Here is a 14,885-nt window from a genome sequence, read left to right as displayed (position 1 = left end):
ACAATAATAAGTACTTAAAAATTTTACACTACTTGTTCACTTTTTTATACACCTACAGTTGAGCGCCACAAACTCTCAGAGAGTTTTATAAAAATCCATAAATCAATAGTCACTGAAAAGAAAAGTATTTTTTTCTAATAAAATCTTGATTGATTCCCCACCTAAACACGTGAAGTTTTTAAACGTAATTTAAAATAGAAAATATTACAAAATCTTTTGCTAAATTAAAAAAGCTTGCAAAAACTGTACAATTTTATTTATTTATTTTTTTTTTATAGATTTTTATAGTAAAATACTATGTAATAAAGGATATGAAAGGTTTAATAACAAGGTTAGTTGTTAATAAAAAAGTATCATAGTTTAAAAAAATAATATATATATTTTTAAAAACTGTATAAATACAAAATTTTCTAACTGATAAAGTACATCCACAACTTTTATAAAAATACACTCTAGTTTATTAATCTTATATACTTTATTCAAATATAATTAGATTAATCTAGCTATTTGGTAATTATTAATAGTACTTAGTCTATTGTTTGTTACAGATTTTCCGTACTTTTCGTCTCAATTGTGATAGAACTCAGTTTTGCATTCAGTGAACCAGGTGGATATAATAAAATAAGGTTGCTTAATATAGGTAGAACAGAAATAAAATCTGAGAATTACCCAAACCAGTATCCTAAAAGCTGTGAGAAGGACTGGGAAATTGTTCAAAGTTTCGGAAACGGTCTTAAAGTAGTCTTTGATGAGCTAATCTTGGAAAAACATAAGTCTCATTGGTGAATAATAACTAAATTTATTTGTTTTACTAAGTATTACAGAATGCTTAAACAGCTTATACATTTTTTTGTAGGTTTTATTTTGCATAAGTTTAATCATTTATTTTATTTTACGGTTATTTTTTAATTCAACATAGACTACATGTTAAAATTTACTATGTAACATAATAACCTAAGTAAAACCTAAATTAACTGTGTATAAAGTTTTATATTAAATGTTTAATAAAAATTTGATAGTAATAAAAGTAGATTGAGTTTACAGATTAATCCTTTTTTGATACATTTTCAACTAATTCTCAATTTTTTTCGATCGTCTTGTCACGATTGTTAGTAAAATATAAATTCATGTTATAAATTTATATTTTTACTTTTAAGGTATTGATGACTTCATTATTAAAGTTTTACAAATTTTTGTCTATTAACTTTTATTTGTTCAAGTTATAATTGAAAAAAAAAAAAGATTAAAAACAAATTTCAGTTTTGACAAGCTTTATTTCACTGCGAAAATATCGAGCAACAACACTGTTGATTACAAACCTTGTGCAGGAGAAAATGAAAAACTTGCTAATAACACTTTTGTATTCAATTTCGAAGAAGACTCTTTGGTCAAGCTGAATATAAACTTTAAATCTGACGCTAATACTAACTCTGGTGCTAATGAAAGATTTAAGTTTACTGTGATACCAAGTTTGTATCTTTTATCACCTTTAAAAAAAATTTAATAATAATGCAAAACTTTTCTACCTTTGAACTTTTACTAAAATTCAGTTTTGCAGAAAAGAAGTAATTGAAAAGAATTGTTAATAAAATCGCTAAAAAATGATATAAAAAAGCAGTGGTATTGTATTAAAAACTTGTTTTAAAGATTTTAAAATTTAGTTATGAAAACATGTACTGCAAGTAAATTTTTATATCTATAGCTTAACAATTTAGCTTTAAGTTGTGCAAATCTATCGAAATTTTTGTTTAAATTTTGAACGAATAACTGTTTATTTAAAAAAAAAAAATTTAAATGTCAACAGTTTGTGAAGAGGTACTACAAACGTTTGAAAACGGTTCTGTTAAAACTCTTCTTTCGCCATTGTTCCCGAATCCTTACCCAATGGATATTAATTGCAATTATGTAATAAAGGCCTCTTCAGATGAAAAACTTGTCAAGATTGTACTCCGTGATCTTAACTTAAGTGAACGGGATACATGTGACGAAGATCGGATAGTTATAAAAGGTTTAATTTTTTGAATATTATTAAGCAGATTTCAATTTTATTTTCCGAACTCTTTAAGTTGTACTTATTTTAGTAACTATAGTTTTTATAGTGACTGGTTTTGTTAAACTAAACTTTGAAATGTCTTAATATACTAAATGTGCTAAAATATACATTTGTTTTTATATGCTTTAATTAAATTGGTTCAATTAAAGTCACTATTTTATTTAGTAGAGCTGTTGTTAAAGGCTATAAAGGTGAACTAATTTGATTCAAACTAAATTGAAATACTATTTTTCACTTTTTATGATATCAATTCACTTTTTATGAGCCATATAAGGTATGTCTGTTATACTGGGGCAGAACTGATAAAAAAATTAGTTAATGAAATCAATGTACTTATAATTAAAGCACTCAGGTGCATTCACTATAAAAAGTATTACGAGAAAGTAAGAAGTTTGAAAAAAATAAAACAAATTTTAAATGTTGAAAATTTTTTCAAGTATGACCTAAGAGTTTTTATGTTAAAGTTTGTAAATAATTTTTTACCAGTAAATTTGAAGTGTTACTTTAAAAATATAACTAAAGTACATAGCCATTCAACAAGGTCCTCAAAAACAACTTATTTCTTACCAAGATTTAAAAACGTTAATGGTCATAAATTTCTAGCTGATCAAGGTAGTAAGCTTTGGACAGACCTACATATCAATTTAAAAGACTAAAGCCATCTTGGAAGGTTCCAGGTGGAACTAAAGGATAATTTATTAAATGATCAACTAGATTTGCTAGCATTGATCAGTGACGTCAGCATTGTCTTTTGCTATGTAACGTTCAATACATTGTCCGCTAGGCAAGACAGCTGGTACGCTCGTATTTAATACAATCAACTAAGCAAATGGTTGCTTCATGCTTGCATGTATAAACCGTTTGTAGATTGAAAACTGCACGTTTTTCGATCGTGACTGACTGATGAGTCCTAATCAGGACAAAACCGGTCTCAGTCTACTTAAAGCTCGTGGTCCGATGATTGAATTGGAATGATCTACCCTTATGTTATTTTATTCATTATTTTTTATTTTTTCAAAAATAACTATTATAAGTGTTTTTTTTGTGATTGTTCACATTATTATTTTGGTTTAGTTGAACTATGTTTAGATATTTATTCAAGCCTCTAAAAACTGATAGTTTTAATTAAAAGGATACATTTGTTTTATACTTTCTATTTAGTGTAAGAAAAAAAAGTATTTTGTTTTTATTGGATACAGCTATGTTTCGTTTCTTTTTTTTTGAATATTGCAGTTTTATTTTTTATTTTTTTTATTGTTATAGCTCTATTTTATTGTTACTTATTTTAATAAGTTAAAATAATTTGATAGAAGAATCCAAATTCTTAAACACACTTTTTAAAACTTCAAATTTATTTTTTTATTTGATTTTATTATTTTACTTTTTTTTAAAGTCATATAGAAAATAAAATTATTAGCCGAAATTAATAATAAGTTTAAAATTAAAAGCATTTTAGATTAAAACTTTTTCTTTTATCGTAGAGCTCAACATACGTTTTATGTAAGTATAATGTTAGGTACTATTGTATAAAAAATAGTTTTTTTTTTTGGATATTTTTATTTAGAAAATTATTAAATGTCCTTAAATTTAATAGTCTCATTTTTCATTGAGTTTTTCGTTTTAGAGTTTAAATTTTGATTGTAAAGTTTTTTTTTTCATTTTTTAGATCATTATGATTTTGATTAAAGTTGGGTATGCAACTCTATGACTGTGAGGTCTTTTTTTGAATCCAGGTCCTTGAACCAAAAAATTTTTTGAGAAATTTTTCATTTTTGTTAAATAAACCTGATTATGCACCATATGTATAGAACTTGTACAATACTATACGTAAAGGTATTTAAAACGAAGCCCTAAAAGATCAATAGATATATTTAAATGCCCAAAATAAATAAACTTAAAAAATATTTTTATGAAATATACCTAGCTTCTGCAATAGTTATAAAAAGAACTATTCGCTTAATAATTAAAAGAACAATCTGATTTAATTATATATTATAATATTTTAAGCGTACCTTATTTCTTCTAGAATATAAGGAGTGCATTTTTTGTATTTTTTTTACTCTTTTAGGATTTATATGAATCTGAATTATATTATAAATCTTGCTTTTCTAAATTTAAACAAAATATGTTTTTTTTTAAATTTGAAAATATTTTTTGTTTCAGATATAAGTTCGACAAAAGAATCGTCTTTTTGCAACGAAAAAAATTATACATGGATTTCAAAGTCAAAAACTGCAGTTCTGAACTTTGCTTCATATAAAAGAGAGGATAAAACAAAAAGAAATTTTCAGATAGAATTTTCTGAAAGTAAGATACAAAGATAAATACATATAAGTATATAAAGCAAAAAAAAACATAAAATTAGGTATAAGAAAAAGCTTTACAAACTTAAAAGCAATATATAGCTTTTTTTTTTTGGCTTGAACTCTTAAATTTTATTGAATGTCATAAAGCTGATTTTTATTGTACTTTATTGTTTTAATTTATAGTCTAAATTATTTAATGTATTGTTATTAGTTTCAGAATTTGAGGTGGAGACACCAGGTATAGTTCCAACAACAGTTAAACCAAAGAAAAAAATAATTTTAACAACAAAATTTCCAAATTTAACTACAGTGGCAACAAATGTAGCTACTATTAAAGAAATACCAACAAATAAAGTCACTACTACCAGCACTACTACTAGTACTACTGCAGTTGTAGACCCTTGTAAGTAATCATTTTTTGTTTTGCTTATAACTTTAAAAACAAAACTATTAAGCGGAATTATTATCAAAATTTTACAACACTTATTTTAATTCTAAAAGTTTAGAATTCACAATATTGTTTAATACCTTCCATTGAATACGACAAAATAAGTTGTTGATATTCAAATTTAAAACGTTAAACTTTTAGAAAGTTTCTATTATTTAGCTAATTTTTTTAATCAGTAAAAAGGAACTAAACATTTTTACATAACACTATAACTACATAAAACTGAAACGCTTCATAATACAAAAATATTAAAGTTATTTATAAGAAAAAGTTATGGTAATATTTTAATTAAACAACTACATAAGATAATTTTTTTGTATATTTGTGCTTTTGTGCAGGCACAGCTCTCTTTTAAAACTAAAACATCTTCAAAAGCAAAGTTTAACTTCAAACTTTGAGTTGTTGCAGTAAAACTTTGGTTGATTTCGTGAATTAGTTGTATTTGTTTTATTTATTACATTTACAAGTCTAATAAGGAAGTAATTTCTTACTATTGAAAAATGTATGTATCCTACTGATCAGCTTCGAAGCTAAAAATGAGTTATTGGTTTTTTGAAACTGTTAACAAAAAAATTACAGCAAATGCGAAGATTTTAGGAGATGACAAGGAAGTTGAAACACCTGAGTGAGTTACTTCTCATTAATCTAATCTATTTGCATGAACATTAAAAATTAATAACATAAAAGTATCATTAATTTTAGTTACTTGTAAATCTCACAATCATATAACATAAAGCTTCGTAATTTTATTTACTTTTTTTAGTTAAAATATATTAAAGTTTTTCTTAAGTTGTTAATTAGTAACATTTTACAAATCAACTGTAAAGTTTAATTTGAAAACTTATTAAAAGACAAAAGATAGTTTGTACTTATTTTAAAACTGGTATAATATTGTTAAAAAGTTTAGATTAATGAGTAGTCATGGTAAACTATCAGAGATTTATTTTCTATAAAGTTTATGTTTTATAAACATTTAAATACATTTTGTGATTATAGAGTTATAGTTTTTGTTAAGGCATGAAACCTAGATTTTAGATTTAGTTACAAGAAAGTTATTAGGTAGTAAAACTATTAAAAAATATATTTTTAAACTAAATAACTAGAATAAACTTAGTTATAGAAAACTCCAACAAACTAAACAAAAAAAATTATGTACTATAGAAACTCAATAAATATTTTCTACATTGTAAGTATTTACAAAAGAAAATTAAAAAGTTAACATTAAGATATAAAACTTTTAAGGTTTTTTTTTTTCTTATCCTAACTGTGTATGAATATTATATTTAGAAATATTTTTACGTTAGTATCCTTCAGATATTTTGTTTTACAGAAGGTTGAAGTTTAATTAAGGAGTGTTTTGTTTTTATAACTTTTAAATGAAAGCCCCTTATAAAGTAGTTCATATAGCTGATTCAAAACATAAGCAAAACTTGTCCTGGACATGACGTTAAAAGGTATCCAAGTAGTGTACGACTCGATAACCGAAAGATTTTTTCGTACACCAGGTCCTAGGACCAAATACTTTGAGCGTTTTTTTTTTGTCGTTCAACAAACAATAAACAAAACAGCATATTTTACATTGTATAGAAGATTACTAAACTTGACTACTTTAGAAATTTAAATCTCATAACATTTTGAAACATCTTTAATTATTATTATACAAATTGATTTTATAACTAATCTTTATATATTTCTATTAGCTTAAAATTGTTTTTTTGTTGCAAAAGTTAATCCTAGATTTTTGAACCTATAAAATACTTTTAACTCTGTGTTTTGTGTTTTCCTACCAAATATATAAAAATTTTTAGAGCAAAAACATCAAGACAATTTTATGTGTTGAAATTTTTTTGTATTACATCAAGTTAAAGTTTTACAAAGAGCTTTAGCTACAAAACTTTTATACTTAAACAATAGTGAACAATTATATTGATATGAAAGATTTATTGTAACTTACGACAATTTATAGATATTATCTAGATTAAAAAATTAAATTAATGACACAATATTTTTTTCAGCTGTTTAGTAGCAACTGCAATATAATTTACAAAAAGCTTAACAAAAGAGAGGAAGACCATTTGTTATAGTTTTATAGAGTTTGTTTCTTCAATTAAACTTTCTTTGTATACCAAAGACATCGTAGTAAAACTAAAGAAAGTATTTAATTAGAGAAGTTATCAAACATATAGACATAAACATTTTTTAAACTTATAAAAAAATTTTAATGAAATTTATGTAGAAAACTATTTTTTAAGTACACTCTTCTAAATTAATACTTTAGTACTATTTCCATTTCAGCTGATTTTTACAGCTGTATCTTTTTTGACATGAGACAATACATTTACATAAAGAACAAAACAAAATCTAAACTAAAATAGTAAAAATTATAAAAACAAAGTTATTAAAATTCTTGAAAAAAAATTTAACCTGCAAACCTAATTTTATAAAAGATTTAAAGTGGTCTTCTCAAATTAGATTAAAGAAGTAAACTCACTTTTATTTTGTTCTAAGTGCAAAATACAAGTTTAGTACACTACTCTAGAGCAGATTGTAAATTCTTATAAGACACTTCTTTGGAGTAAAACCGTATCATACTGCTTGAAAATACTGTGTAGTATATTTTATAAAAGTTTTCCTATAAAAATTAATAACCATACTAATAAACCGTAAAAAACAGGTCTTCATTAACAACAGTGGTAGTTCTGATCGTTCTTGCCATCATCGTGATATGCGCGACTGTTGTCTTCGTCGTCGTGCTGTTGAGGAGAAAGCCGAGGGAAAGCAGGTTTTTTGACGCGCCTCCCGTCAGGTGGTCAGCAAACCGCTCAGCTTCCGACTTGAGCCTCGATGTTGAGAATGAGGAGGAAAGAGTGAGGGTGAGAGCTTGTTTAGTGTTGATTTTTTAAGTTGCTACCTCGGATAAATTTTATTGCTAATCAGAATCTCACTATCGACATCCTTACCTTGTTAGAAGTATTTTGTTGATTTAGAATAAGTTTTGCTCACTGTTGAGAAGAAATTGATTTATTCAAGAAATGATACTAGCTCATTCGCCTACTATGTTCACGTTTTTAGAATGTTTTAGTTACAATAGTTAATATGAGTGAATAATATTTTTAATCGTAATTTAGAATTGATTATTCACATATTAAATTTAATATACATAAAAATTATTTATTTATAAATACTTTTTACTTAAATTTTGAGAAAAATGGTCCAACAGTTATTCATATCTATCTGTCTAAATTTAAGATATTTCTTATGAATTTGTAAACGTTAAGTTTTTATACTTTTCAACAAATATGTAATACTAGGTATAAAGTTAGTTTAATTTTAAAAACATATTATGAATTTTTTCTGGAATAATAACTAACAATTTTTTTTTAATATGTTATATTCTAAAACAACTTTTTTGGTTTGTTAAACTGGTTAAGCATAAAACCAACTATTAGTAAAAAATTATTATTGTATTTTAAACTTAATTATGTAACAAAAACATCATCTGACTTAAAACTTTTTTTTTGCAACACTTGAATTCAATTACAGATAAAAATTATTTTTACCTCCTGCTCATATGACTGTATTAAGCTTATCTTATTAACCAAACCTGTTCTTTTTTCGACTTTGAACTTAATTTCTAAAGTTGAAAATATACAAAGGTTAAGTACAACATAGTATAATTATTTTTATACTTTAAGTAAGTATACTTACAAATTTAAATGGTTATTTTTAACGTTTTTAAAGCTTAGTTCTAAATGAAATAAATAACTATAACTTGCGTATATTTATAATGGTTAAACACTTATCTTAGGGTTTATATAAAATAAAATCATTTTAATTTTTTCGTTTAAAACTTTTAGATCCTGTGAACTTTTTAATAAAACAAGAATTATAAAGTAGTTAAAAGCTCTTACACAAGCAAAAAACAGTTAACTAATATAACTATTGAGTCGGACATAAATTTCTAAAGTTATATGTCACTGTACTTCTATTTACTTTTACTTTTTGTAATAAAGTGATTCTCGTTGAAAATTTTTATACTTTAATTTTAGATGTACAAATCCTTGACAACGTTTTTAAACGAACTAAGTTAAAGTTAATAAAAGTTTTAAAATAAGATTTTTTTTAAACAGTTTAATTTATGTTTATTTTTAACACGGATTTTTTTTTTCAAAATAAAACTAATTTATGTAAAGTTTTACTTATTTTTGTTTTATTTTAACATACATGAAACATTTCATACGTAGGTTATTTTTTATCGTATTAAAATATTAATATTATAAGTATAGTATTTCAAATATAAAAAGAAATATTTAACATGAAAACTTATTGTAAAACTTTGTAATATCAATCATAATCACGAGACTAGAAGACTTAATCTTAACACTTGTTGAAAAATAGATTATACCCTTAAAAGCTTAACAAACATGTTTAATGGTAACAGTAGTAACAAAACTTTTCAGTACATACTTAAAAAAACATTTATGGATTATTGTTATTAATATATAAAGTTAATTGAAAAATAACAATTTTACGATAAAAATCAATAACTACTTGTTTTTGAGTTTAAATTTTACAAGTTTTCCAATTTTTCTTAGTTTATATGTAGTAAAATTCTCTTTATTGAGCTTAAAGAAAAGCACTTTTCAAAAATATTTCTATCAATCCAAGCAATAAAATTCTTTGTAGAGAGAAAATCCTTATGCCGAAATTCCAGCAGCAAATGATACAAATGTTTATCATGGAATAGACGAAAGTATGGACGAAATTGATCGAATTAAAAAAGGGTAAGTGTCAATGTGTATACACTTTAAAACTAATTTGTTGAAAAATATGCAGTTTTGTTATAGGTAAGTAGTTTATATCAGAGTTAGTATTTCAATCGTTTAAAGTAAACATTCATTACAAAAAACAACTTATTACGAATGTATCTTTATTACATTTTTTTACGATAAACTGAGATTTTTTTCCTACATTACAGCAGTTAACAAAAATCTACAGAGTAGCACACTACATAAAACAGAAATATTTAATTATATTTTATACACAAAAAGCAAATCACTTTGATCGGACATTACAAAAATTTTTATAACATAGTAAATAAACAAAAAATAAAACATTTAAATATAATCAGGTTAGCATCAACAACACAAGTGGAAGAAGCTGAGACTCCTCCTCCGTTGCCAGGACAACATCCCTCCATGAAGAACACCTCGCCTACTTTCGGTATGAAAATATTATACAAATTTGGTACACACATAAAAATTAAACATTTTAAAACCTTTTATTTCAGACCGTTACCATTGATTTAAAAATTTATAAAAAAAATTAATGTAGTTTCAGAAAAAAATATTGTTTGCACTTATTTTCAGCTGTAAAGTTTATACAGTTGTAAACGTTCATCTAAGCCTATAAATTTGTCTAAAACGAATCAAGCAATGTAAAAAGGCACAAAAATAGTCACTCAAATTACATTTCTTATAAAATAAACTAGCTTATTATCAATTTTATAATTTATCAGTTATCAAAGCTAATGATTTAATTGTTTACCTATTTCTGATATCAATATCACACACTTAGTAAGATTTATTTTTAGAAAAGAAAAGTTAACATTTTAACAATTGTGTATTTTGTTAGTCGAAATAAAATGAAAAAATAGAAACAATTGTTATAAACTAAACTAGACCGATGTTTTTAAAATCTATTCAACTAACTTAAAAACAACTATCCTTAGATATAAAGTTATTTTCAGTAACTATCTTAAACACTTGAAAACTATACCAATGCAATTTTCTAATAATTTTTTATACATGTATTCGTTTTATAACATATCCTTTGGTGATCAACCTGCAACTTACAATATAGCTTAAAAGGTAACTTTTTCACGAGATGTCACTTTTGCACAGAGGGTCACTTTTGCACGAGAGTAAAAAAAAAAATAAAAATATTACTAAAATTAGAACAAAAAAGAATAAAAAATTTACCGACCAAGGATAAGGGTTAAGGTAACAGTGATAGTAAAAGTAAAAATAACAAAAACAAAACATTTTAAAACTATAGAAAAAATAAATAATAAATAAACTAATCAAAAGAAATACTGAACGAGGGTAAGGGTTAGAGATAAAAATAATAGAAAGTAAAAAAACCTATTGTTGTTAATAAAAAAAAAAAACACAAGAATATAAAGAAATTTACAAAAAATTAATCAGAAAAAAAACAAAAAAAAAAAAAACATAATTAAAGTTAACAATAAATAAATATCTCAAAAAAGTTTCAACCCGTGCAAAAGTGACCCCTCGTGCAAATTTGACGCCGTGCAAAAGTGTTTTTGTGCAAAAACATTTCTTCGTGCATTTTAGACTCCTACCCATACCTAAAGACTAGTTCATACTTAACAAGTATATATAAGTTTATAAATTTTCGAACGATATAATTTTAACTAAATTTCAAAGATTTAGCTAAAAATTTAGGATATTAAATTTTAATACACCAACCAAAAGCTGTTTATTAGGTTTCTTATTAATTAAATGTTAAAACTTTCTATCGTCATTAATAACAATAAATAAGTAATTAATGCGCAATACAGTTTATGTAAGACCAATTAAAGAGCTGAAACTATTTTGTAGTATTTTAATAAGAAGTATTAATTGTTTAACCTTAAGTTCAGATTATCAGATTGATAGTTTTTATATAGCTTAACACCGGTCTAAGAATTAAATAAATATTTTGACTTTCATAAACACTGTTATTATTAATATTTTCAAACAAGTTTCTAGATGTGATATCATATTTTTTACTTATTCTTTTCAATAACTATTAAACACAGCTTGTTTAACATTTTTAAACTACTGCTATTTAGTTAAAGTTACTTCTATGTAGCGTTTAAACTTAATGTTTAATTATTACATTTTACTCTACTTGAAGAGGTGTAAAAGTGTATATTTTTGTATAGTTTTTTATTTTTATTTTGTTCGCTGACTAAGTAAATGATACTAATTTCATGGTTTCCTAGCCAGGAATAGTGTTTTTGTAGTTGTAGTAGTAAATTATACAGTTCTAGTTTGTTTGACTCGTTTATAGTTCCTTTCATATAGCACTAAATGGTTTTTTATCAGTCCTAAAATTTTCTATTTTTACAACTTTATACTAAGTAGCTGATTTAAGGATTAACTTATTTATAGTTTGGATTATAGACTATAAAGTAACCTTTTTTATAGCTTTTATTTTAACTTGGAAAGTTTAAATACCTTGTAACTAAAAAAATTTTACAGACATGGGAAATAATCAACCATCCACATCTAATGACTTTTGCAACCACCATTATGGTAATATCAATTTGTTTTGAGTAGCTTTAAAAACAATACTTTTTTTGTAAAAAGCTTTGATAAGATTAAGTTAATAAACAGTAAAGTTTTAGCATATTAGACAAAATTTATGCAGTTTTTTAAAGCAAAAACACTTCTTTAACATTGTTGTTTTTTATTGAAAAAAAACGTAAATTAAGAGTAAAGTAAATAATTAACCTTCAAGGAAACATAGCGCCTACGTGCGATGAAAGCGATGATGAAGTGTTCAACAATGTGGCGTCACATTCCGCGGCAGTTACGTCACCGCGAAACAACGAAAGCTCCCTGGCAGAACCTAAAGTATTCGAAAACCCGTACGTTGAGGACCCCACTTCGGCAACTGAAAACTATAATGGTGAGAGTTTGTAAGAGTAGCTGGGGGGAAGAGGGAGAAAAGTTAGTTTTATAAGTTGGGTGTTGTGACGTCATAGAAAGAGTGACTAACATTGTGTCGTAAGTAGTTTTGTTGTGGGTGGACTACTAAAACATGCTCATTGTATTTATCATATGTAATAAAAAACCAGGGAAGTTTACTATATTAGTAGCCTTTTTTTTGATCATTTTAGTATAATTTTTTGCATGAAAAGTTTAAATGATTGTATATACTGTAAACTTAAAGAATAACAAAACTGAATAATTTTAGAACATAATAAACTGTTTTTTTTTTCTAATTTAAATATTTGTTCAAACTCTAAAACTAGGTAATATATATATACATATATATATATAAATAGAAGTTGAACAAATACTCACTACTAGTATTATTCTTGTAGATAATTCGTACAATAAAAACTTACGTAGTATTTCAAACAATAATTTTAGTTTATTTAGTTGTACTTTTTTTATCAAGTTTAACTAATAGACTATTTTTAATTTTCTTATTTTGTTTAAATGTCATGATAAAGACACTTATATTCAACTATATCGTTTTTTAGTACAAGTAATTTACTTCTTTAGATACTTTGTTTTATCAATAACGAAAATATTTAAAAACATCAAGGCTTATTTTTAGTTATTTTGTTTATAAAAAACATCTTAGTTTATATGACAATTTAAACTTTTAATTTTAAATTGGTCTTATATATTAACCACTGACATAAAACTATATATCATAGGCAAATAACATAAAGGCAAATCATGTATACTTAGTTTATCATTAATAACTATTTTGTTATATTTTTTAAGTAATCATATTTTGTATAAAACTCTTAATTAGTTAGTTTTGGTTTAAGAACATAACATAAATTTTTTAAGTTTTCTCACTGTAAAGATTTAAGATTCTTGGTATGTTTCAAACTCAAGAATTTTTTCAAAGTTTAAACGACTATGACTAAGATGCTTTTATGTAACAAAAACAAAAAAATGTCTAATTTAAAAAACACCCTTATATAATATCAATTTTAAACTTAAACTTCAGAAAAAAAAGTTTAATACTAATTTGTAAAATAAGTTTATAACATATAAACACTATTTAATAGATTTAAGCTTCTTAGATGATGAACAACAGCCATTAGTTCGTGAAGAGGCTTATGTACCAATGCGGTCTTCGCAGGCTAATCTTTTATCTGATCAACTGGAAAATGATGCTTCTGAATCAGATGAAAGAAAAGAGGTCTACCAAGAAATGACATCCACCTACACGAAAAACGAAGATAGTTAATTAATTTTGAGACTATAGATATCTTTGTTTGATTATGAATTGACCCAACGAAAATTATACTTTTTGCAAAATGGTATGTGTTAACTTTTTTTAAAGAGTTATTCATTTCTTTCAGATATTTTTTGTTTATTTTGATTTTATTTTTTCCAACACTTTTATACACAACTTTTACTAACTTTTAATGTAGTTTTACTCAATTAATTTATAAACGTTTTAGAATTTTTTATATATTATAAATTTTTTAACTTTTGAGTACTTGCATTAATTTGTAGATCATTCTTAAAAGTTTTTAAAAACGCATAAGTTATCAAATAGTATGCATATTAACTATACGCAAAGTTAAAATTTTATATGTATTATAATGTATGTATTTTCATAGCCTTTTTTTTTTTTGTTAAAGAAATACTGATTGTACTTGAAATTTTTCAAATTTTTTTGTAAAGTATACAACTGTTTGAAAAGTTTTTATTTTATTTTAGCAATTAAGAAAACTAATCCTATAAACAATATTTCTTAATTAATCTTAAAAATATAAACAACATAATTAGAAAAGCCTTTAATTGCTAATTTAAATGTGTTTCAATTTATCTGCTTTGTCATAAAATCATTAAAATAAACCTAATAAAATAACTTCTTATACAATTAAGTAGCCTAAATATTTCATTTATTATCCTTGTAGTCTAAATAAATAAAAATTACTTTCAAAGCTCTACATTCATAACTAAGAATTAATATTGTTTTGAATCTCTATATATCTACTTTTTACTTTAATGATTTTGCCAAAAACATTTAGAAAGAACAAGCAAAAGTATCTTAAACTATTTATTAAATGCACTTAATAAACAAAAAAAAAATATGTAGCAAAAATTTGTTTTTGTACTAATTAAATACTTTTTATATATATAAGGCAAGATAAAAAAAAACACTATAGATATGAAAAATTAAACTTTAAAGAAAGATAAATTTTAAACTTGTGAATTTTTTAAAATAATTACAAGATGTATAATGATACAGTTATGATAAAATTTTTTTTTGCTCCATATTTAATCTTAAATATTTTAATATATTATGTCAG

General features: G+C 24.2%; 1 protein-coding gene across 2 annotated transcripts; it reads left to right on the top strand.

The window, feature by feature from the left end:
* Nucleotides 1–283: 283 nt before the first annotated feature.
* On the top strand, nt 284–14,462 carry LOC145829187 (uncharacterized). 2 transcript variants are annotated; one of them, XM_082936916.1, is made up of 13 exons: nt 284–331; nt 549–782; nt 1,261–1,469; nt 1,805–2,008; nt 4,217–4,360; nt 4,577–4,762; nt 5,387–5,432; nt 7,482–7,680; nt 9,494–9,591; nt 9,939–10,030; nt 12,076–12,129; nt 12,335–12,505; nt 13,629–14,462. In XM_082936916.1, exons 1-13 carry the CDS (start codon nt 312–314, stop codon nt 13,808–13,810), a joined length of 1,839 nt encoding a protein of 612 aa, XP_082793042.1. In that variant the 5' UTR covers nt 284–311; the 3' UTR covers nt 13,811–14,462. The 2 variants fall into 2 exon arrangements, with proteins under 2 accessions (XP_082793042.1, XP_082793041.1); XM_082936915.1 differs by having other exon boundaries at nt 4,571–4,762; nt 13,629–14,461.
* The last annotated feature ends 423 nt before the right edge of the window (nt 14,463–14,885 follow it).

The sequence above is a fragment of the Thalia democratica genome, chromosome 2 (genome assembly GCF_965202585.1).
Source record: "Thalia democratica chromosome 2, ktThaDemo2.hap1.1, whole genome shotgun sequence".
NCBI lineage: Eukaryota > Metazoa > Chordata > Thaliacea > Salpida > Salpidae > Thalia > Thalia democratica.
The sequence above is the reverse complement of the archived record's forward strand: the minus strand, read 5'-3'. Positions and strand labels throughout refer to the sequence as shown.

Bases quoted from the DNA above. Each gene is read 5' to 3' on its own strand.
- LOC145829187 (XM_082936915.1), top strand. From the start codon at position 312: ATGAAAGGTTTAATAACAAG. The intron at 1,470-1,804 runs GTTTGTATCTTT...AAATGTCAACAG, and splicing joins TAAGTTTACTGTGATACCAA to TTTGTGAAGAGGTACTACAA. The intron at 12,506-13,628 runs GTGAGAGTTTGT...ACTATTTAATAG, and splicing joins GGCAACTGAAAACTATAATG to ATTTAAGCTTCTTAGATGAT.